The following is a 26,132-nucleotide window of genomic DNA, read 5'->3' as shown; positions in this document are numbered from 1 at the left end:
CGAACTCCGCCAAAGGCAAAAAAGCAACCCAATCATCCTGATCCGCAGACACAAAACACCTCAAATATGTCTCCAAGGTCTGATTAGTCCGCTCGGTCTGGCCATTAGTCTGAGGATGGAAAGCAGACGAAAAAGACAAATCTATGCCCATCCTAGCACAGAATGCCCGCCAAAATCTAGACACGAATTGGGTCCCTCTGTCAGAAACGATATTCTCCGGAATACCATGCAAACGAACAACATTTTGAAAAAACAGAGGAACCAACTCGGAAGAAGAAGGCAACTTAGGCAAGGGAACCAGATGGACCATCTTAGAGAAACGGCCACACACCACCCAGATGACAGACATCTTCTGAGAAACAGGCAGATCCGAAATAAAATCCATCGAGATGTGCGTCCAAGGCCTCTTCGGGATAGGCAAGGGTAACAACAATCCACTAGCCCGAGAACAACAAGGCTTGGCCCGAGCACAAACGTCACAAGACTGCACAAAGCCTCGCACATCTCGTGACAGGGAAGGCCACCAGAAGGACCTTGCCACCAAATCCCTGGTACCAAAGATTCCAGGATGACCTGCCAACGCAGAAGAATGAACCTCAGAGATGACTCTACTGGTCCAATCATCAGGAACAAACAGTCTACCAGGTGGGCAACGATCAGGTCTATCCGCCTGAAACTCCTGCAAGGCCCGCCGCAGGTCTGGAGAAACGGCAGACAATATCACTCCATCTTTAAGGATACCTGTGGGCTCAGAATTACCAGGGGAGTCAGGCTCAAAACTCCTAGAAAGGGCATCCGCCTTAACATTCTTAGAACCCGGTAGGTAAGACACCACAAAATTAAACCGAGAGAAAAACAACGACCAGCGCGCTTGTCTAGGATTCAGGCGCCTGGCAGACTCAAGGTAAATTAAATTTTTGTGGTCAGTCAATACCACCACCTGATGTCTGGCCCCCTCAAGCCAGTGACGCCACTCCTCAAAAGCCCACTTCATGGCCAAAAGCTCCCGATTCCCAATATCATAATTCCGCTCGGCGGGCGAAAATTTACGGGAAAAAAAAGCACAAGGTCTCATCACGGAGCAGTCGGAACTTCTCTGCGACAACACCGCCCCAGCTCCGATTTCAGAAGCGTCGACCTCAACCTGAAAAGGAAGAGCAACATCAGGCTGACGCAACACTGGGGCGGAAGAAAAGCGGCGCTTGAGCTCCCGAAAGGCCTCCACAGCATCAGGGGACCAATCAGCAACATCAGCACCCTTCTTAGTCAAATCAGTCAATGGTTTTACAACATCAGAAAAACCAGCAATAAATCGACGATAAAAGTTAGCAAAGCCCAAAAATTTCTGAAGACTCTTAAGAGAAGAGGGTTGCGTCCAATCACCAATAGCCTGAACCTTGACAGGATCCATCTCGATGGAAGAGGGGGAAAAAATGTATCCCAAGAAGGAAATCTTCTGAACCCCAAAAACACACTTAGAACCCTTCACACACAAGGAATTAGACCGCAAAACCTGAAAAACCCTCCTGACCTGCTGGACATGAGAGTCCCAGTCATCCGAAAAAATCAGAATATCATCCAGATACACAATCATAAATTTATCCAAATAATCACGGAAAATGTCATGCATAAAGGACTGGAAGACTGAAGGGGCATTTGAAAGACCAAAAGGCATCACCAAATACTCAAAATGGCCCTCGGGCGTATTAAATGCGGTTTTCCACTCATCCCCCTGCTTGATTCGCACCAAATTATACGCCCCACGGAGATCAATCTTAGAGAACCACTTGGCCCCCTTTATACGAGCAAACAAATCAGTAAGCAGTGGTAACGGATATTGATATTTAACCGTGATTTTATTCAAAAGTCGATAATCAATACACGGCCTCAAAGAGCCGTCTTTCTTAGACACAAAGAAAAAACCGGCTCCTAAGGGAGATGACGAAGGACGAATATGTCCCTTTTCCAAGGACTCCTTTATATATTCTCGCATAGCAGCGTGTTCAGGCACAGACAGATTAAATAAACGACCCTTAGGGTATTTACTACCCGGGATCAAGTCTATGGCACAATCGCACTCCCGGTGCGGAGGTAGTGAACCAACCTTGGGTTCTTCAAAAACGTCACGAAAGTCAGACAAGAATTCAGGAATCTCAGAGGGAATAGATGATGAAATGGAAACCAAAGGTACGTCCCCATGAGTTCCTTTACATCCCCAGCTTAACACAGACATAGCTCTCCAGTCGAGGACTGGGTTATGAGATTGCAGCCATGGCAATCCCAGCACCAAAACATCATGTAGATTATACAGCACCAGAAAGCGAATAACCTCCTGGTGATCCGGATTAACACGCATAGTCACTTGTGTCCAGTATTGTGGTTTATTACTAGCCAATGGGGTGGAGTCAATCCCTTTCAGAGGTATCGGAGCCTCCAATGGCTCCAAATCATACCCACAGCGTTTGGCAAAGGACCAATCCATAAGACTCAAAGCAGCGCCAGAGTCGACATAGGCGTCCGCGGTAATAGATGACAAAGAACAAATCAGGGTCACAGATAGAATAAACTTAGACTGTAAAGTGCTAATTGAAACAGACTTGTCAGGCTTCTTAGTACGCTTAAAGCATGCTGATATAACATGAGTTGAATCACCACAATAGAAGCACAACCCATTTTTTCGTCTAAAATTCTGCCGCTCGCTTCTGGACAGAATTCTATCACATTGCATATTTTCTGGCGTTTTCTCAGTAGACACCGCCAAATGGTGCACAGGTTTGCGCTCCCGCAGACGCCTATCGATCTGAATAGCCATCGTCATGGACTCATTCAGACTCGCAGGCACAGGGAACCCCACCATAACATCCTTAATGGCATCAGAGAGACCTTCTCTGAAAATCGCCGCCAGGGCGCACTCATTCCACTGAGTAAGCACAGACCATTTGCGGAATTTTTGGCAGTATATTTCAGCTTCATCTTGCCCCTGAGACAAGGACATCAAGGCCTTTTCCGCCTGAAGCTCTAAATGAGGTTCCTCATAAAGCAACCCCAAGGCCAGAAAAAACGCATCCACATTGAGCAACGCAGGATCCCCTGGTGCCAATGCAAAAGCCCAGTCTTGAGGGTCGCCCCGGAGCAAGGAAATTACAATCCTGACCTGCTGTGCAGGGTCTCCGGCAGAGCGAGACTTCAGGGACAAAAACAATTTGCAATTATTTTTAAAATTTTGAAAGTGAGATCTATTCCCCGAGAAGAATTCAGGCAAAGGAATTCTAGGCTCAGACATAGGTGCATGAACAACAAAATCTTGCAAATTTTGTACCTTTGTGGCGAGATTATTCAAACCTGTAGCTACACTCTGAAGATCCATTTGAAACAGGTGAACACAGAGCCATTCAAGGATTAGAAGGAGAGGAAGAGAGGAAGGCTGCAGTATAGGCAGACTAGCAAGTGATTCAATTAAGAGCACACTCAGAACTAGAGGGAAAAAAAAAAAAAAAAAAAAATTGTAGCAGACTTCTTTTTTCTCTCCTTTCTCAGCCAGTAATTTAACCCTTTTTTGGGCCGGTCAAACTGTCATGATTCTCAATGGCGAGAGAACATAGCCCAGCATATATGAGAACTAGCTCTTGGAAGATGGAAACTATACTGACCATGAACTAAACCTGCCGCACAACTAGAAGTGGCCGGGTAGCATGCCTACATTTTTTTTATCCCTAGATGCCCAGCGCCAGCCGGAGAACTACCTAATCCTAGCAGAGGAAAAGACAGTCCTGGCTCACCTCTAGAGAAATTTTCCCAAAAGGCAGACAGAGGCCCCACATATATTGGCGGTGATTTTAGATGAAATGACAAACGTAGTATGAAAATAGGTTTAGCAAAATCGAGGTCCGCTTACTAGATAGCATGAAGACAGAAAGGGCACTTTCATGGTCAGCAGAAAACCCTATCAAAACACCATCCAGAAATTACTTTAAGACTCTAGCATTAACTCATAACACCAGAGTGGCAATTTCCGCTCACAAGAGCTTTCCAGACACAGTAACGAAACAGCAGCTGTGAACAGGAACAAAATGCAAAAACACACAAGGACAAAAGTCCAACTTAGCTGGGAGTTGTCTAGTAGCAGGAACATGCACAGAAAGGCTACTGATTACATTGTTGACCGGCATGAAACTGACAGAGGAGCAAGGTTATATAGCGACTCCCACATCCTGATAGGAGCAGGTGAACAGAGGGGATGATGCACACAAGTTAAATTCCAAAAGTGGCCACCGGGGGAGCCCAGAATCCAATTTCACAACAGGGACCCAATTCGTGTCTAGATTTTGGCGGGCATTCTGTGCTAGGATGGGCATAGATTTGTCTTTTTCGTCTGCTTTCCATCCTCAGACTAATGGCCAGACCGAACGGACTAATCAGACCTTGGAGACATATTTGAGGTGTTTTGTGTCTGCGGATCAGGATGATTGGGTTGCTTTTTTGCCTTTGGCGGAGTTCGCCCTCAATAATCGGGCCAGCTCTGCCACCTTGGTGTCCCCGTTTTTCTGTAATTCGGGGTTTCATCCTCGATTTTCCTCCGGTCAAGTGGAATCTTCGGATTGTCCTGGAGTGGATGCTGTGGTGGAGAGGTTGCATCAGATTTGGGGGCAGGTGGTGGACAATTTGAAGTTGTCCCAGGAGAAGACTCAGCTTTTTGCCAACCGCCGTCGTCGTGTTGGTCCTCGGCTTTGTGTTGGGGACTTGGTGTGGTTGTCTTCTCGTTTTGTCCCTATGAGGGTTTCTTCTCCAAAGTTTAAGCCTCGGTTCATCGGCCCGTACAAGATATTGGAGATTCTTAACCCTGTGTCCTTCCGTTTGGACCTCCCTGCATCCTTTTCGATTCATAATGTTTTTCATCGGTCATTGTTGCGCAGGTATGAGGTACCAGCTGTGCCTTCCGTTGAGCCTCCTGCTCCGGTGTTGGTTGAGGGTGAGTTGGAGTACGTTGTGGAAAAGATCTTGGACTCTCGTGTTTCCAGACGGAAACTCCAGTATCTGGTCAAATGGAAGGGATACGGTCAGGAGGATAATTCTTGGGTCACTGCCTCTGATGTTCATGCCTCCGATCTTGTCCGTGCCTTTCATAGGGCTCATCCTGATCGCCCTGGTGGTTCTGGTGAGGGTTCGGTGCCCCCTCCTTGAGGGGGGGGTACTGTTGTGAAATTGGATTCTGGGCTCCCCCGGTGGCCACTTGTGGAATTTAACTTGTGTGCATCATCCCCTCTGTTCACCTGCTCCTATCAGGATGTGGGAGTCGCTATATAACCTTGCTCCTCTGTCAGTTTCATGCCGGTCAACAATGTAATCAGTAGCCTTTCTGTGCATGTTCCTGCTACTAGACAACTCCCAGCTAAGTTGGACTTTTGTCCTTGTGTGTTTTTGCATTTTGTTCCTGTTCACAGCTGCTGTTTCGTTACTGTGTCTGGAAAGCTCTTGTGAGCGGAAATTGCCACTCTGGTGTTATGAGTTAATGCTAGAGTCTTAAAGTAATTTCTGGATGGTGTTTTGATAGGGTTTTCTGCTGACCATGAAAGTGCCCTTTCTGTCTTCATGCTATCTAGTAAGCGGACCTCGATTTTGCTAAACCTATTTTCATACTACGTTTGTCATTTCATCTTAAATCACCGCCAATATATGTGGGGGCCTCTGTCTGCCTTTTGGGAAAATTTCTCTAGAGGTGAGCCAGGACTGTCTTTTCCTCTGCTAGGATTAGGTAGTTCTCCGGCTGGCGCTGGGCATCTAGGGATAAAAAAACGTAGGCATGCTACCCGGCCACTTCTAGTTGTGCGGCAGGTTTAGTTCATGGTCAGTATAGTTTCCATCTTCCAAGAGCTAGTTCTCATATATGCTGGGCTATGTTCTCTCGCCATTGAGAATCATGACAGTGGATACCCTCAAATGAAAGCTGAAAGTCTGAACTTCAACTTCATCTGAATTATTTTGTTTAAAATTCATTGTGCTAATGTCTATAACCAAAATTCGAAAAATGTTGTCTCTGTCCAAATATATATGGACCTAACTGTATGATGTGTGGTGTTCCTGACTTCTCCTTCACCTCCACTATCACAATTCTGACTCCATAACATCCTTATTCAGAATATTAGTATGAGCCAATCTGGTTTTTAACAATGTTCACTAAGTTTAAATGGTCTGGTGGAGACATTCAGAGAAAAACAAAAATCTCAATTCTGGCCTCATTTAGACATGTGTTATTATTCTCATATATAAATACACAGACCATTGTCCATCAGTGTTTTGGATCTGTGTAATATTAGGCCACATGCACACATTGAGTATTTGGTGAGTTTTTTGCCTCAGTATTTGTTAGGCAAAACTAGTAGTGGTGGCCTGTTTCTCTTATACTTTTCCTCTGATTGTTCCACTCCTGGTTTTGGCTTACAAATACTGAGGTAAAAAACTCACCAAATACTCAGCGTGTGCACGTCGTCTTAGAGTTTGGTCAGTATGTTAGTTTTTACCATCAGTGTTTCATCAGTTATTATTCACTGATGAAAAATACAGCAAAACACTGCAAAGCTTCTCCTATTTATTACAATGTTACAGACCCTGGCAAAAAATTATGGAATCACTGGCCTTGGAGGATGTTCATTTAGTTGTTTAATTTTGTAGAAAAAAAGCAGATCACAGACATGGCACAAAACTAAAGTCATTTCAAATGGCAATTTTCTGGCTTTAAGAAACACTAAAAGAAATCAACAACAAAAAATGTGGTAGTCAGTAATGGTTACTTTTTTTTTTAACCAAGCATAGTGAAAAAATTATGGAATCACTCAATTCTGAGGAAACAATTATGGAATCACCCTGTAAATTTTCATACCCAAAAATAACACCTGCATCAAATTAGATCTGCTCGTTAGTCTGCATCTAAAAAGGAGTGATCACACCTTGGAGAGCTGTTGCTCCAAGTGGACTGACATAAATCATGGCTCCAACACGAGAGATGTCAATTGAAACAAGGAGAGGATTATCAAACTATCAAAAGAGGATAAATCATCATATAATGTTGCAAAAGATGTTGGTTGTTCACGGTCAGCTGTGTTTAAAATCTGGACAAAATACAAACAACATGGGAAGGTTGTTAAAGGCAAACATACTGGTAGACGAAGGAAGACATCAAAGCGTCAAGACCAGAAATTTAAAGCAATATGTCTCCAAAACAGGAAATGCACAACAAAACAAATGAGGAACGAATGGGTGGAAAATGGAGTCAACGTCTGTGACCGAACTGTAAGAAACCGCCTAAAGGAAATGGGATTTACATACAGAAAAGCTAAACGAAAGCCATCATTAATATCTAAACAGAAAAAAATAAGGTTACAATTGCCTAAGGAAAAGCAATCGTGGACTGTGGATGACTGGATGAAAGTCGTATTCAGCAATGAATCACGAATCTGCATTGGGCAAGGTGATGATGCTGGAACTTTTGTTTGGTGCCATTCCAATGAGATTTATAAAGATGACTGCCTGAAGAGAACATGCAAATTTCCACAGTCATTCACGATATGGAGCTGCATGTCAGATACAGGCACTGGGGAGATGGCTGTCATTACATTTTCAATAAATGCACAAGTTTATGTTGATATTTTGGACACTTTTCTTATCCCATCAATTGAAAGGATGTTTGGGGGTGATTAAATCATTTTTCAGGATGATAATGCATCCTGAAATAGAGCAAAAACTGTGAAAACATTCCTTGAAAAAAGACATATAAGGTCAATGTCATGGCCTTCAAATAGTCCGGATCTCAATCCAATTGAAAATCTTTGGTGGAAGTTGAAGAAAATGGTCCATGACAAGACTCCAACCTGCAAAGGTGATCTGGCAACAGCAGTCAGAGAAAGTTGGAGCCAGACTGATGAAGAGTACTGTTTGACACTCATTAAGTCCATGCCTCAGAGACTGCAAGCTGTTATAAAAGCCAGAGGTGGCGCAACAAAATACTAGTGATGTTTTGGAGTGTTTTTTTGTTTGTTTGTTTTTCATGATTCCATAATTTTTTCCTCAGAATTGAGTGATTCCATAATTTTTCCCCTATGCTTGGTTAAAAAAAGTAACCATTACTGACTACCACATTTTTTGTTCTTGATTTCTTTTAGTGTTTCTTAAAGTCAGAAAGTTGCCATTTGAAGTGACTTTAGTTTTGTGCCATGTCTGTGATCTGCTTTTTTTCTACAAAATTAAACAACTGAATGAACATCCTCCAAGGCCAGTGATTCCATAATTTTTGCCAGGGGTTGTAATCACGGACATCACACATACTGCACCCTGATGTCATCCATGTGTTGCTGGAGATTTTTATGGACCCATAGACTTTTATGGGTAATTTTGATAAATGACTTAGATAAAAAATGAACGTGTGTCTGTTCTTTGGGGGTAGTGGAGTGCCCGCTAGGGCCGTGGAATACTCGGTACCAGGCTGGTTCTTAAAGGGATGTATCACGACACCAGTGACCCAGTCCATGGACCTGGGCGTCCAATAAAAGTGGGGATCAAGTGTAGGGGCAAATAAAGTCTAATGTAGTAATGTTCGTGATGCCACCTGTGGTACTTGGCCACCATGATGGCCGATGCTGCTTAAAGGGATCTGCTGGGGCCGATGGTATTGCAGCAGAGTTGGTATAGCTCCCTACAGGTAGAGCTTAGTCCCCAGGGCTCCTGATGCAGTTGGTAAGAGATGATAGATGGTGGAGTGCAGGAAATAATTGGAGGACACAGGATTAGCAATCTCTTTACCTTTTACTGGTGAAATTGCAGTCCAGGGCACAGATTACAGGTGATGTTTGAAATCCGGGCGGCCTGGAAGCTGTTCGGAATCCCCCTAGCCAGGTGGGGTTGGAAGCCTTTCTCCCTGCGCTGAATTCTGGGTTCTTGATGCATTAGCTTTCCTCAAGTCCCTCTCTCAATCTGTCCCTTAGGTGGAACACTACCCGCATGGCAGGCACCTCAAGCCTTATTACAGATGTCCCTTTCTCGTGGTGACTCCGGGCTCTAATCTGGTGCTGTGCCTTCGGGTGTCAGTTGTGGCTAGAAGACCTGCAATCTCCTGCCCTCCGGTTTCTGGTGTGGGGTATACAGTTCCCACACAACCTCAGACCCCGGTGTCCGGCTCCTTGCGCTCAATCCTGGGAGTGAGCTCAATCACAGCTCCACTCCCAGCTTCCCTGTCCTCACATGCTTCCTCTCCCTTCACTGCTTCACACAGACTGCCTGTAACTCCTCCTCCAGACCAGAACTTATAGGGAAGCTACCCTGAAACCGGGTTTAGAGCTCCCCCTCCTGGTCTGGAGTTAGGAAGGCCCGCTAAGTGGATCCCTTCTTACCTCCAGGCATGACATCACCCCCCCCCCCCCTCCGTGAGGAAGGCAATGCCATTGTGGCAGCCGGACTCCTGGGGTGCCACTGTATAGTCTGCAAAAAACATGAGACATTTAAACTGCTTCATAGACTTTAATGGGTATTTGTTCTATCCATGATAATTGTGGACAGAACACGTACGTAATTTTGAATGAGGCCTTAGGCTATTTTCACGTCAGAACCGAAGGCTCAGTTGTGTTGCAGATACCATCACATTTGGTGGAAAACATAGTGATGCATGCAGAAACCTTGGGAAAACTGGATGAACCTGATTGTATGCAAATCATTCAGATTTGTTTGCCACTAGTGGTGTGTATCACAACGTGACGTAGCCGGGATTTTGTCATGATTTCCATTTCTAATGGTAAGCACAATGTAGACGTGAAAAGAGCCTAACCAATGCCCAAAGCAGCAAAGGCTGCAGGTCTTATATCCTGCTTCAATCACGGATTATCATGATAATAAATACTCCTTCTCAAAGGTTAAAATCCAACATGAAGCACAACCTCATGTATAAGTTATATAAAACTTGTGGAGGGTTCTCTAGGATTAGACACATGAAGATAGGCTGTAAAAACAAACACAGCATCCTGCCAGATTCAAAAAAATCCCTCAGAAAAGAGCTGGAGAGATCAATTCAAAATCTTTTTCATCACTATATCTGGAAAACTAATACAACCCACAGTGAATGTTGTTCTATAGATTGGCCGCAACAATTCACATGGTTCGAGGTTTTCAATTAAAAAAGACACAGAGAAAGAGGTCCCTATGCCTTAAATTTCAATTGTTGATACCAATCAAATCTATCTCTTCAAAACTGAACCTTTATAGATTCAGGGTATGTGCACACGCTGCGGATCCGCAGTGGATTCGCAGCTGCTTTCCATGCATTGTACAGTACCATGTAAACCTATGGAAAACAAAATCCGCAGTGCACATGCTGCGGAAAAAAATGCGCAGACACGTAGCGTTGTTTATTCCGCAGTATGTCAATTCTTTGTGCGGATTCCACAGCGGTTTACACCTGCTTAACAATAGGAATCCGCAGGATTGTGGAATTCTCACAAAATCCGCAAAAAAAATTGCGGTAATTCCGCAGGAAATTTGCAGTGCGGTTTACCTGCGGATTTACCAAAATCAGTCTGGAAAAATCTGCAGAGTAATCCGCAGCATGTGCACATACCCCCAGACTGCAAAAAAATTCCACTGTGTGTGACCTAGATTTCCTGTTTGTTTTTCTACAAACCAGGCTGAGACAAAAATTGAATTAACTGCACCAGGCAAATTTTATCTATGCCTGGGTCTGTTTGCAGTTTTTTGAGTTTGTCCGCAATGCTGATGGGTGCAGGAGCTGCCTGCCATTATAAGATGCAGTGATCTAGTCCATAAAACAGATGAGAATATTGCTTGCTGTGATTTTTCTGACCTAGAATTTAGGTGGCGAGCACACTCTCTAACATTGGTGAGTGTTCCGCCCGGGCAGTCTGCTGTGCACATGGAAACCGCCGTTCCAGAAAACACAGTCACCTGAATGTAGCCTTATGCTGCTTCCTGTAAAAGCCAAGGATAGGTATTTTGCATCCAATTGCGGAGATTCTGTGAAAAGCTGCCCCCTTAGGCCGGCGTCCCACTTGCTACTGCAATGCGAGAAACTCGTGCCTCAGTACCCGGTCCGAACCTCCGGTGGCAGTGCCCAGGTATTGAGGTGAGAGACTCGTGCGAGTTTCTCCCATTGCAGTTGCAAGTGTGACACAGGCCTAAGGTTTACTATGTTATATGGTATTTGGTTGTACTGTTCGGTTATGTTACCATGAAGATATGAAGAGTATTTGGTGCGTTTTTGATGTTGCAGAATTTCTGCACCCATTCGATAAATTAGGTAACTTGCATTTGTTTCATTGCGTTTTTTAAGTGCATGTTTTTATTGTGTTTTTGACGCTGCGATTTTTGTCTTTTGTTTGTATGTCATGTTTTCATTTAAGCTGCTTTATTTTTGGTGCTTCCTGATCTTTGGCTTTGACAAAACTTTATTGATACAGTCATGTATGCATTACATGCGTTTTTTAGTGCCTTTTCTGCTGAGGAAACGCACTAATGCATTTTATTCCTGCCAATTTTCTGTGGCTATAGCAATAGGGACAATTCACTCAACGTACTTCCTAAAGGAATTGAAATGTTGTGATTTTAAAAACAAACTGCAGGTCAGTGTACGCAGCGTAAAATAAAAAGCACCGTGAGCATGAGATTTCTATAAAGCCCATCCACTTAGTGGGAACTGTAAGAAGCTGCGTTTATTTGCTCAGCGAAAATAGTGTCAAAAACAGCGGGAACTTAACCTTATGTACGATAAAAACAGAAGTACTCGATAAAAATGTATTGTTTGGAAAAAAAAAATTACAATCTGCACTGTCCTATACGTCACGCTATTCTCTTCTGCTAGATTGCGGTTTCATATCCATTATCATTATCTCACAGGCAAACATTTTTCCTATGTGTCACTGTTACAGCTACAATAGTAGAGTATAAATGGTGGTTGACAGGACCGCATGAGAAATAAGCTCCTGTTTTGCTAGGATGTGCGCTTGTAGTTGGCTTCTGTGACATGTTAATCTCTCTATTAGGGGCGAAATACATCCACAAATGAAATTGGCTTCTTCCCATGCAATCTGGTGAAGCCTTATATATATGTAAGTGGAACATTTATCTATAATATGCTGCTTTATACTGTAAATTTGCAATGTGTAATTGCCCATAACACCGTACTTGCCATGTGTATAAGCCTCCGCTGTAATCATACCTCTGTGTGTATTTTTGTATTTCCTCCAACATAAACACTAGTCAGACCCTACTTTCCATAGTAAGTAGCAAAATGTATAGAAATAGAAATGGAATTGATTTATTGTCCATCTGGAAGATTGGATCATTTAAGTAACCTATAGTGCATTTCTTTGGTTCTGTTTTTCCCACACATTACTTACTTCCCATTTATATACGTAATACTCATCATCACGAAGAAACATGATTTCTAGATTTCCGTTGCGATACATAGATAGAACTACTTCCTAATTCTACGTAAAACTGTTAAAAATTATTTATATCATATATTTTTCTATTTTTGGGCTTATTTGCTGTGGATTTATAGTCTTTTTTTCCAGTTGAACGTCCACAGAGTAATACATCAGTGCCTGTACACGCAACATCTTTTTCAGGCTGCAGAAACCGCCTGAAAAACCATCAGAAGGCACTCAAAAAATGAACATAAGCATTTCTATGTAAAAACGACTTGCTGCGCATATGATCAGCTTTTTGACCATTTCAGGTCTCTAAAAATACCAAGTAGGTAAAAGAAATGATCTGACCAATCTTTTGGCGTTTTTCGCTCAGAAGGTTCTCTATACTTTAAAATACAAGTCAATGGGAAAGTTTAAAAGACACCGGCAGATGCTTGGATGTTTTTTTTGGAACATTTTGTCATCGTTTTGCTTAAAAACTGATAGAGGTAACTTCACTATTTAATAGAGTCAAAAAGTTGTCCGGAATACGACAGTAAAAAGACGTCACAAAAAAAAAAGAGAAAACCCTTTAAAACATGCCGTTGAAAAAATACTCAAGAAACAGCCATAAAAATTCCACAAAATATGCTTCATATCCTAGTATCTAAAGGAATTTTCCCATGAATAAAGGTAATTTTAAGGTAGATTTTAAAACATTCTGAAATCATAAATTCCACAATTGAATGTGTTTAAAAAAAATGCTCCTGTGCTGAGATAATCTTATAAATGTGCCCCTGCTGTGTACTGTGTAATGGCATCCAATTGTGGAAATTATTACTATTCCAAGACCTATTGATTAAAATGTCCTTTGTTCATGGGAACCCCTCTTTAAGTAGGTACATAAATCTCATCTACATGTTACCTACGACTTTGCACGTAAATTGACATGCAATGCAGATTTGTCAAATTGTCAATTTATCACGAACTTCACCCTTACAAAGCATAGGGTGAAGTAATCAGCAATTCTGCAAGAAAAATCTATGAATTTGTGAAAATGTTGTTGGAGGAAAGGTGAGCAGGGCCTCAGGTGATAAACCCCTTTAAGGTATTTTATATTTTTTTTTTGAATTATTTAGCATTTTAATATTTAATTTCAATTACTTGCAGAACGCACTAGCCTGCAGTAACCTGTCATCTTTTATTTGGTAAGTGCATTGATTTTTTAACATTTAACCCTATAGTTAAAACTTATGGAAATGCAGAAGGCTATTCACATTCTAGTCCTTTCTTTTTCTATGTAATATAAAAACATAAATTGTTTCTGGGAGCACAATTGGGGGCTCCAAATGTTATTGACTGGTTTTATTAGCTAATATGCTGGGAAAATGGCTGTGGCCTGTAACTCTAAGGAAAAGCATAGGTTTTCAAAGGTTTTTGTTGGCGCAGATTTGCATAGACTAACATGTAGTAGATTGGTAGATTTATGTACAAAGTAGTGCACTATTACTAAAGCCAACATCTTTAGCTTCAAATTACGTATATTTAACCTATTCAATGCCAGATCCTCACCATACAAGAAGTGTAAAGTATAAATGAATGGTATTTCTATTTTCTTTTATCTTTTTTCCCATCTCCAATGAAATGACCCAAGCTATTCAGATCTATCTATTTGGATCGTTATGAAGTTTTTAGAATGATCCCATTTTATGTTTAGGTATGCGGGTCCAATGGAAAGGAAAGAAGCTGAATATCTCTTGGCCAATCGATCTGATGGCACTTTCTTGGTCAGACAGAGAGTAAAAGACTCTGGAGAATTCGCAATCAGCCTAAAGTAATACAAACGTTCTATTCTTCATCGTTCTAATGATTACAGTGTACAAGTATTATTTTCTGTAGCTTGCTTTGTTGTGGTTGACATGCTCTGACTCTTAGCTGCGCTCCTATATTGTTAGATTTAATCAGGAAATCAAACATATGAAGGTGACCGTTCTTGAGGGACTCTGGAGGTTGACAGAGAAAAAAGGCTTCAAGGGACTTCCTGTAAGTGAACATTTTCCCACGCTATCTATCTATATAATTGTCTAAGGGGTACTTTGGTCTGTCTGTATGTAATGGAAATCCCTGGTCGCTGATTGGTGAGTGACAGGCTTATCCGCCGCAAATTGGCCCCTCCCTACTCTCCTCCAGTCAGTGCCCCCTCCCTACTCTTCTCCAGTCAGTGCCAGTGTGTCGCCCCATCCCGGACCAAATTTTTACTATTGATGCTGCATAGGCAGCATCAATAGTAAAAAAGATATAATGTTAAAAATAATAATAAAAAAAATTGTGCTATTCTAACCTTCTGACGTCCGCCGATGCGCGCGATGCTGCAGCCAGCTTCCGTTCCCAGAGATGCATTGCGAAATTACCCAGATGACTCGCGAGACCGCTAAGTCATCTGGGTAATTTCGCAATGCATCACTGGGAACGGAAGCTGGCGGCTGCATCGCGCGTGTCGAGACAGCTTCGGTGGACGGCGGAGGGTGAGTATATAACTATTTTTTATTTTAATTCTTTTTTTTTAACAGGGATATGGTGCCTACACTGCTATATACTATGTGGGCTGTGTTATATACTGCGTGGCCTGTGTTATACACTACATGGGCTGTGTTATATACTACGTGGGCTGTGCTATATATTACGTGGGCTGTGTTATATACTGCCTGGCTGCTATATACTACGTGGGCAGTCTTATATGCTGCGTGGGCTGTGTTATATACTGCGTGGGCTTTGTTATATACTATGTGGCTGCTATATACTATGTGGGCTGTGCTATATACTACGTGGCTGACTGTGTTATATACTACGTGGCTGACTGTGTTATATACTATGTGGCTGTGCTATATACTACGTGGCTGCGCTATATACTACATGGCTGTCTGTGTTATATACTACGTGGCTGTGCTATATACTACGTGGCTATGCTAAGCGCGACGTACATACATACATACATATTCTAGAATACCCGATGCGTGTTATATACTACGTGGGCTGTGCTATATATTACGTGGGCTGTGTTATATACTGCCTGGCTGCTATATACTATGTGGGCAGTGTTATACTGCGTGGGCTGTGTTATATACTACGTGGCCTATGTTATAAACTGCATGGGCTGTGTTATATACTGTGTGGGCTGTGTTATATACTGCGTGGGCTGTGCTATATATTACGTGGGCTGTGTTATATACTACATGGCCTGTGTTATATACTACGTGGCTGCTATATACTATGTGGGCAGTGTTATATACTGCGTGGGCTGTGTTATATACTATGTGGCTGCTATATACTACGTGGCTGTGCTATATACTGCATGGCTGTCTGTGTTACATCGGCTGTGCTATATACTATGTGGCTGCTATATACTATGTGGCTGCTATATACTACATGGCTGTGCTATATACTACGTGGCTGTGCTATATACTACATGGCTGTGCTATATACTACGTGGCTGTCTGTGTTATATACTACGTGGCTGTGTTATATACTACGTGGCTGTGCTATATACTACGTGGCTGTCTGTGTTATATACTACGTGGCTGTGCTAAGCGCGACATACATACATACATACATATTCTAGAATACCCAATGCTTGTTATATACTATGTGGGCTGTGCTATATATTACGTAGGCTGTGTTATATACTGCTTGGGTGCTATATACTACGTGGGCAGTGTTATACTATGTGGGCTGTGTTATATACTACGTGGGCTGTGTTATATACTGCGTGGCCTGTGTTATATACTACGTGGGCTGTTATATACTACGTGGGCTGTGCTATATATTACGTGGGCTGTGTTATATACTACATGGCCTGTGTTATATACTATGTGGCTGCAATATACTACGTGGGCTGTGTTACATACTACGTGGCTGCTATATACTATGTGGCTGCTATATACTACGTGGCTGTGCTATATACTACATGGCTGTCTGTGTTACATTGGCTGTGCTACATGCTATGTTGCTGCTATATACTATGTGGCTGCTATATACTATGTGGCTGTGCTATATACTACGTGGCTGTGCTATATATTACGTGGGCTGTGTTATATACTACATGGCTTGTGTTATATACTATGTGGCTGCAATATACTACGTGGGCTGTGTTACATACTACGTGGCTGCTATATACTATGTGGCTGCTATATACTACGTGGCTGTGCTATATACAACATGGCTGTCTGTGTTACATTGGCTGTGCTATATGCTATGTTGCTGCTATATACTATGTGGCTGCTATATACTATGTGGCTGTGCTATATACTACGTGGCTGTGCTATATGCTACGTGGCTGTGCTATATACTGCGTGGCTGTGCTATATACTACGTAGCTGTCTGTGTTATATACTACGTCGCTGTGTTATATACTACGTGGCAGTGCTATATACTACATGGCTGTGCTAAGCGCGACGCACATACATACATACATACATATTCTAGAATACCTGATGCATGTTATATACTACATGGGCTGTGCTATATACTACATGGCCTGTGTAATATACTGCGTGTGCTGTGCTATATATTATGTGGGCTGTGCTATATACTACGTGGCTGCTATATACTATGTGGCTGTTATATACTACGTGGCTGTACTATATACTACGTGGCTGTCTGTGTTATGTGGGCTGTGCTATATAGTATGTGGCTGCTATATACTATGTGGCTGCTATATACTACGTGGCTGTGCTATATACTAGGTGGCTGTGCTATATACTACGTGGCTGTGGTATATACTACGTGTCTGTCTGTCTGTGTTATATACTACGTGGCTGTGTTATATACTACGTGGCTGTGTTATATACTACGTGGCTGTGTTATATACTAGGTGGCTGTGCTAAGCGCAACGTACATACATACATACATATTCTAGAATACCTGATGTGTTAGAATCGGGCCACCATCTAGTTTCTTATACTTAGTTACATCAAGATATCTGATGTCTTTTAATACAGAGGAAATATGAGATCCATGAGAAATCGCATCTGTAGTTGAGGAATAATACTTAATGAGGCTGTCCCATGAACAAAGTGTATCTTAAACAATTGACATAAAAATGAGTCCAGCTCACTGTAATAGACTTTATGTGTTCAGAGCACAGGAAACACTGTGTCAAGGCATGGAGCAATCACAAAACAGAAGAAAATCCAGCTCAGCAAAATTGTGAACAAACTTCTTTCTTTATTCACTGAAAGTGCTCAGTAGAGGCTAAAACAGCATCACCAATGTAAGTTACATGATATGCGACATCGGCACGTTTCAGGTGACTGCTTACCCTTAATCATGATTGTGATTTCTTCACAATTTCGCGAAGCTGGATTTTCTTCTGTTTTGTGACATGTTAAACAATACACTGTGTGCACAATCATCAGATAATTTGTTAATTTCATGACTAACTGTATTATTGAACAACTGTAGTGTTGTCAAGGTCCAAAAGATTCCGAGGCACCAGTAAAAAAGTTTCTCATTGGGACAAAAAATAACTTATTCTTTCTTTAAAAGCATATGGCAGTAGTTATAAGTGAGGTAGATGAATAATCAAGCCACACCACAATAAAACAAAAACAAAAAACTATGCTTTATCATCATACTGCCGAACAAAAGGTGGAATAAAACGAGATTAGCTAAAAAAGTCATCATGACCCACGAAAAACAAGCTGCAATACAGCTCCATCAGCGAAACATAAAAAGTTATAGCTCTCAGAATAAAGCGATACAAAAATAATTATTTTTTTCTGTAAAATAGTTTTTATTGTGTAAAAGCGCCAAAACATAAAAAAAAATAAATGTGGTATCGCTGTAATTGTACTGACCCGAAGAATAAAGCTGCTGTCCCAATTTTACCACACGCAGAATGACATAAAAAAAACAATTCCTGAATTGCTAGTTTTTGTTCGTTCTGTGTCCAAAAATGACACCAATAAATACCAACTCGTCCTGCAAAAAACGAGTGATCAGATGACTGTGATGGCTGAAATATGGAAAAATTATAACTCTCTTAATATGGCGATGCAACTACTTGTTTTTGCAAAAAAAAAAACGAAACACGTCTTTTAGTGTGTGACAGCAGCCAAACAGAAAAATACAATAAAAATCTGGTATCAATATAATCACACCAACCTGAAGAATAAAGTCATCTAATTGCTTATACTGCACGAGGAACGGCGTAAAAAAATAAAGAAAACCAATTGTTCACCTGCTGTTGATTTACTCATTCTGCCTCCCAAAGATCGCAGTAAGGCTCGGCGCACATTTATCCTGCATTCTGCGCTGAGCCCTTACACCAGGGATTCTATGTAAATCTATGAAATATGTGATTCAGACGGCACCCCCATGCTGAAGACTCCCTATAGTGAAGCAGCTGCAGACACTGTGGACCGGGCTGTCTGGCCTATGATCCACTGATGTTCGTCTTTGTAGGTGTGCATAGAAACGCTTTCCACCACAGTTTTGTGCACTTCTGAAAAAAAGGACATTGCTGAAGATAGGGAACTCTCCTGTCTCATTTTAGTGAATGGATCCTTTGCCGGTTTCATCTTAATTACGTCACTCGGAGATTTAGATGGAAACCCCAAAGCAAGTGCTCAGCATAGAGCACAATAAAAGTCCCCACTCGGGTCCGTTATTTGTCAATGGAAATACAGGGGGCTTCCATGTTACTGGTAGCACATAGGTTCCTCATGACCCAAAAGAAATTCAGAAAATTCTGCGCTCTCAAATCCAAATGCCCCTCTCCCTTCTGAGCCCCACAGTGTGCCTAAACCACATTTAGCATCCACATGTTTGGTATTTCTATTGTGATGAGAGCCCGCCGAATTTATGGGTGCATGTATCCAGAAGCATGAGCTGGGAACAATGTAATGGTCACTACAACGTACTGGTCACTACAACGCAGTTTGTAATTTTCACTCAGCAGCATCCACTGCTGCTTGTTTCTGGAAAATACCCATGGAGTCCAAATCAACACTACATCTGTAGATAAATTCCCCAAGGAGCATCATTTCCAAAATGGTGTCACTTGAGAAGGGATTCTGCTTTTCTAGCTCTTAGGGGCTCTGTATATAGAGTCCGCAAACTATTCTAGGAAAATCTGTGCTCCAGGAGACAAATAGTGCAAAGTCCCTCCCGTGTCTCACCGTATGACTAAGCAGTACTGTACAGCCATATATAGGGTATTTCTACATTCAGCAGAAATTGTGGGACAAATTTTGTTGCCATTTTTACCCATTTCCCAGTGAAAATGTAAAATCTAGGGCTAAAAAAAAATATTGGTGGTAAAAATATAATTATTTTTTTCTTCACTGCCAAATAGTATAAAATTCTGTGACCCACCTGTCTTGTCAATATGAACATTGCATCCCTAGATGAATTCATTGAGAGGTGTGGTTTGTAAAATTTTGTCTCTTATGTGGGTTTTTGCTGTTCTGGCACCTCAGAGTCTCTACCAATTTGACATTCCTTCCTCAAACAAGTCCATCAAATCTGAACTCCAATATGGCACTGCTTCCTTCTGACCTTTGCATTGTGCCTCAAGAGTAGTTTTTGACCACCTATGGGGTATCGGCGTAATCAGGAGAAATTGCACAACACATTTTTGGGGTGCATTTCCTTCTGTTACCCCTGTGAAAATAAAAAATGTGGTGCTAAAGTAACATTTTTGTGTCAAAAATGTGATTTTTTAATTTTCACGGCTCTATGTTATAAACTTCTGTGAAGCACCTGGGGTTTCAAGGTGCTCACCACAAATCTAGATACATTCCTTGAGGGTACAGTTTCCAAAATGGGGTCACTTGTGGGGGGCTTGCCTAACGAGACATGACACTTGTAGACCATTCTATCAAAATCTGTTTTCCAAAATGTTACTCTTTCCATTCTGAGCCCTGTCTTGTGCCTAAATAGTAGTTTGTTTTTATTTTACAACATATTGGGTATATACAGTATGTACTCAGGAGGAATTGCACAACAAACCCTGGGGTTCATTTTCTCATGCTACCTTGTGAAAATAATAAAATTGGCACTAAAAGAAATTTCTTGAGGTTTAATTGTTTTTTTTTTCTTTTCACAGTTCTACGTTATAAACTTCTGTGAAGCACCTTTGATTTCAAGGTGCTCAGCACACATCTATATACGTTCCCTGATGGGTCTAGTTTCCAAAATTGGGTTTCTTTTGAGGTGTTTCCACTGTTTAGGCACATCAGCGGCACTCCAAACACGACATGGCAACCCCTAAACATTCCAGCAAATTTTGCAATGAAAAAGTCAAATGGCGCTGCTTCTATTCCAAGCCTTGCCGTGCACCCAAGCATTAGTTTCCCTCCACATGTTGGTTATCGGCGTACTCGGGAGAAATTGCACAACAAATTGTATAGTGCAATTTTTCCTGTTACACTTATGAAAATGCAAAATTTGGGGCTATAAAACAGTTTTATGGGAAAAGTTATAAACTTTTGAGTAGCAAAAGTAGGAAGGAGCCCTGTTGTGCTCCGAAACGCGCGTCGGGGTGGGCTCTGGGTCCCCCACCGCTGCGTGCACCAGGTATTATGCGTCTAATTTAGCACTTTGTTATGGCAATTTCTGTTTTTTAATGACTTTATCTATATATTTATTTCACCATATGGTCTGCCAGCCTGAATATAGTATTATCTGGGGTATTTGTGCGGTGGGTGGTACCTTGTAGCCCTATGTGTTATCTTTGTACTGCTATACAGTGTTTCACTGTCACCACCATTTCCTGTATACCTGTTTCCATGTATTGGGTTTTTATTACATACTTAATAACAGTGACTTTTTATGGGATCTTTTGATTGCTCTTTCTGTGGTGTTTAGGATGTATGGAGTAATATATCGGGCCCCTTAAACTGTATGGAGCAATATATGGGGTCCATTATATTGTATGGAGCAGTATATGGGGCCCGTTATACTGTATAGTGAGTCTCATTTAATTACAGAGCCAAATCGCACATGACACAATTTTTTTTCGCACACCGAATCAGTATGAGAAAAAAAATGTTTCTCTGCATTGCCTCATTGCATAACATTGGTCAGTGTGCTATCTGATAAAAAAAAAATCACACACGCTTGATTTATATTTATTTTATTCCCTTATATAGCGCCATTAATTCCACAGCACTTTACAAACATTATTGACACTGTCCCCATTGGGGCTCATAATCTAGATTCCCTATCAGTATGTCTTTTGGAATGTGGGAGGAAACCGGAGAACCCGGAGGAAACCCACGCAAACACAGGGAGAACATACAAACTCCTTGCAGATGCTGTCCTTGGTGGGATTTGAACCCAGGACCCCAGCACTGCAATGCTAACCGCTGAGCCACTGTACTGCCCATTTATATGCTTGTTTGCACAAGCCCTTGGTGGTATTTGACTTCTGGATTGTCATTATTGGATTATTATTTTCTATGTTCCTATGAGCAAATAAAAATAAATCTTGAAAAACCTGTTTAAACAACTTATCCCAAGTTTGCAAGTTATCCCCTATCTTCTGGATAGGGGATGACTTTCCATTTGTTGTGGATCTGACCGCTGTGACGCCCACGACCCTGAAAAATGTAGTTTTTAAGAGCACCATCTAAATGGAGCTGTAGTCAATCATAAGCACTGGTGCATCATTCACATGTGGCTCTTTAAATAACGCCTTTAAGAGAGTATTGAGGGGCATGACAAAGTAAAAGCAAAATTCACTGATCGGGGCTGATGGGTGTTATAGTATGTGGGCTTGTGGGGTTTGTGTAGTAGGGCTGCTTTTTTGTCTCTGTCTGGCCCTGCTGACTTGCCTAATAATTGTGCACACTGTATGTGTTAAAAAGTTTTTTTTTCCTGTTCTTAGATAATCTTCTAATTGTGCCACTGCTATGTACTGTGTAATAGCTGTGCCCGACCATGCAGGAGCTGCTCCACTTCATGGTCTGCACATACCACAGCTCCTGGTCAGGGAAGGAAGCATAGGTTAATTATGATAAGTGAGTATACAGGTAAAACAGTTAGAGCATAAGTCTGCTACTTTCTGAGGTAACACAACTCTCTACCTGAACTAACACATTTCCCTGCCTGAGGTAACTGGTACTTTCAGAAAGTAGTAGCTGTGAGCCTCTGTTGTTTTGTCTGTATACTCACTTATCATTCGTGACTTACGCTTTTCCCCTGGCCAGGAGCTGTGTTATTTGCCAACCACGAAATGCATTATATGAATTGGTACATATGAGTTATGAATAAGAATTCATATCTGCCATATATGCAACTGAGCACCTGCCTTGTATCCTCATCTCCAATAGATCCTAATAAATGTGGCAGTATTCTGTTCATAGCCATTACATTGTAGTCTACAGGACTCAGAGGACTTGTTATGAATGAAGCCTCTAACTCTATCAAGATTCTGGTTCCTGAGCTCTAATAAATGTAACAGGGAAAGTTTTCTCAACTTCATTCAACAACAGCTTGAACAACAATGACAATAAATGGCAGGAGCATGTGATGGCTAACAGAGGGATTTATCATAGAACCGAGGCTGGGCTCAGCTTCAATAAACAATAGGATAGTTTAGCCTAACATGACTATATCCCCCTGTACAAAAAACATGGGTGGGATACTGCAAATAGGATATGCCCTAGGTACCTAATCTGGAACAATAGGTATTGATGGATTATCAAATTTAGGGGTTGGGCAGCGTGTTGGCTCTATGATTATGATTACTGTTGCTTTGAAGCACTGAGGTCTGGGTTCAAATTCCACCCAGGACAACATCTGTAACGAATTTATATGTTCTTCTCATATTTGTATGGGGGAAAACATACTCCGGTTTCCTCCCACACTCCCATAGGGAAATTAGACTGTGAGCCCCAATAGAGACAGTAATAATAATGTTTGTAAAACACTGTGGAATTAATGGTGCTATATAAGTGAGTAAAATAAATTAAGGGGAAGACGTAAATGGAGAGACCTAACTTTCTGCCCTGTCTTTTTCCCAAAAAAAATCTGATATGTGGCAAGATCTTCTTTTTCAGCATTTTAAATGCATTGGAAAATTAAATAAATTGGTTGAGAAAATGGACCTCCCCTTTAAAAAAAAGTGCCATACATTTTACACATTACATTACAGTATGAAACTTGGTCTTTTTACTTCATATGGGCTTTATTTGACTTAACATATCTCATATTTCTACCAGGAATTGGTTGGTTTTTACCAACAGAACTCTTTGAAAGATTGCTTTAAGCTTTTGGATACAATGCTACAGTTTCCTTACAAGGAGCCAGAGAAGAAAGAAAACATCAAATTGGGTAAAAATGAAGACAAGATGTTCTGATATAATTAACACACTTGAATTCTTTTTTAGTGAGGATTCGGAATTGATAGCTATATAGTATGCTGCAATATAGTTACCAAAAAAAGCTTTAGTTGCTAAAATCCCCCACTCATATGGACTAGCTGACCATTAATATGGAAGTGTTCATAAGCCCTCTGCAATTATGGTCATCCCTGGAAGTAACCTGCCAGCAATCTCTCTCAGATCTATCATTTATTATGTTCCTGATTCTGAGCAAATACTGTAGTCAGTTCATGCATATGAAAATGTCAGAAATTAACCAGTATTCATTGAAAAATGTATGATTTATTTATCTAAAGGACATATACTTGCAGCATTTTGCCGTAATTCCACCCCCTTTGTAATTAAGTCCGCCATTATATAAAGTCGACACTTTGCATTGTATACTGATTCCGTTTCTTTCCGGCAATATCATAAAAGTGGGACCATTAAGCTGGTTTCAACCATTGCTTTTTTTTCTCATATGTGAAAAATGGACCATGCTCTTTTTCCAGTGTGCTGGATCAAATTTTGGTCTGTGAGTCAGTTTTTACAACCAGTGTTGCATCCATTTTTATAGTGCTAAAAAAAATTATATTCTTCTTTCAACTACAAAGTGCTAAATAGGCAGCATTCCAATGAGACATTAATAACATCCAAGTACTATCCATTTTTTCTCTAACCCATTCAATTGAACAGATGACTTTGATCCAAAAATTGGAGCAAAGTAGGATATGTCTCTTTTCTGTATATTTTGTTTAAGAAAGGTCTGCCACCCCTCCTCCCCAAAAAAAGATGATGTGAACAAACCAATTGAAATTGTGTCTGTATTCTGTATTCGAGAAAAAAAAGGCAGCATATGTACTGATTTGTGAATCAGCACTAAGGGAGGTAACTGAGATCCTGAAAAATTATTCAAACTGGACAAACGCAAGGGCCAACAATCTGACATATGTACAGTGGGCACGGAAAGTGTAATAATTATAGGGGATAACTCAGGAGACTCTAGCGTGGAACAAGACAACTACAAGACACAGTTTTATAAGTGGTAAAGTCTATATTATCACACGGTGATTCAAACAGGTGCAGAGAGAAACTCAAGTCCACAACACTTGGTGCAAATATCAAATGCAGCTCAGCAGTCTATAGGAAACTTCAGAGGAAAATGCAATCACGCAGAAAGTCTATGAAGCACAATTATTCTTGAGGATACTTGACATGAATAAGTCCTTGCTTAGTCCAAAACACAGATAGATATGCTTATAAGGCAGTTCAAATAATATCTTAGCTCAACCAGGGAGGTCTGGGTAATAGTCTCAGGTTCTTGCAGAGCAGAAACAGCTTACATGTCCAGCAAATACAGATGGAAGTAAACACGAGCAGCAGATGAAGGAGGATTACTGGAACTGGTGTATGCAGCAGGAACTCAGAGCAGAGTAGCAGGATAACCCCACAGGTTCACAGGAGCAGGTATATAGCCAGGGAGTAACCAGAGGTCAGGAGCTGGATGCAAGGCAGAATATTCTAGCACAGACTGAAGGCTGGGGTGTAGTTTTATAGCAGGAAGACACAGTGCACATGAGACCAAAGACGCCATCTTGGAAAAGGGCAGTAAAGCACAAAAAGGTAATAAAAAATGTTCAGAGTCCTGACAGAAAGTGTTTAGACCCCTTTAAATTTGTCACTCTTTGTTTCATTGCAGCCATGTCATAAAATAAAAAAAGTTATTTTTTTCACATTAATGTACACTGCGCCCCATCTTGACTGAAAAAAACAGAAATGTAGTCATTTTTAAATTTTTAGTGAAAAAGAAAAACTGAATATCACATGGTCATAAGTATTCAGACCCTTTGCTCAGACACTCATATTTAAGTCACATGCTGTCCATTTCCTTGTCACTCTCCTTGAGATACAATCCCAATAGTGAAACATGGTGGTGGCAGCATCATGCTATGGGGGTGTTTTTCAGCTGCAGGGACAGGACAACTGGTTGTCATTGAAGGAAACATGAATGCGGCCAAGTACAGAGATATCCTGGATGAAAACCTCTTCCAGAGTGCTCTGGACCTCAGACTTGGCCGAAGGTTCACCTTCCAACAAGACAATGACCCTAAGCACACAGCTAAAATAACAAAGAAGCGGCTTCAGAACAACTCTGTGACCATTCTTGACTGGCCCAGCCAGAGCCCTGACCTAAACCCAATTGAGCATCTCTGGAGTGACCTGAAAATGGCTGTCCACCAACATTCACCATCCAACCTGACGGAACTGGAGAGGATCTGCAAGGAAAAATGGCAGGGGATCCCCAAATCCAGGTGTGAAAAATTTGTTGCATCATTCCCAAGAAGACTCATGGCTGTACTAG

At 41.4% G+C, this 26,132-nt stretch overlaps 1 protein-coding gene across 4 annotated transcripts in view; it reads left to right on the top strand.

The window, feature by feature from the left end:
* Positions 1-26,132, top strand: part of VAV1 (vav guanine nucleotide exchange factor 1) — a 157,587-nt gene that overhangs the window by 130,450 nt on the left and 1,005 nt on the right. For all 4 annotated transcript variants that reach the window (XM_077295973.1, XM_077295972.1, XM_077295971.1 and 1 more), the window contains 5 exons: positions 12,036-12,101; positions 13,575-13,612; positions 14,122-14,238; positions 14,360-14,447; positions 23,630-23,741. In XM_077295973.1, coding sequence (XP_077152088.1) covers positions 12,036-12,101; positions 13,575-13,612; positions 14,122-14,238; positions 14,360-14,447; positions 23,630-23,741 — 421 coding nt within the window. The remainder of the gene's footprint in view (positions 1-12,035; positions 12,102-13,574; positions 13,613-14,121; positions 14,239-14,359; positions 14,448-23,629; positions 23,742-26,132) is intronic.

Source organism: Ranitomeya variabilis, chromosome 3 (genome assembly GCF_051348905.1).
Source record: "Ranitomeya variabilis isolate aRanVar5 chromosome 3, aRanVar5.hap1, whole genome shotgun sequence".
NCBI lineage: Eukaryota > Metazoa > Chordata > Amphibia > Anura > Dendrobatidae > Ranitomeya > Ranitomeya variabilis.
This window is presented reverse-complemented; position numbering and strand designations above follow the sequence as displayed.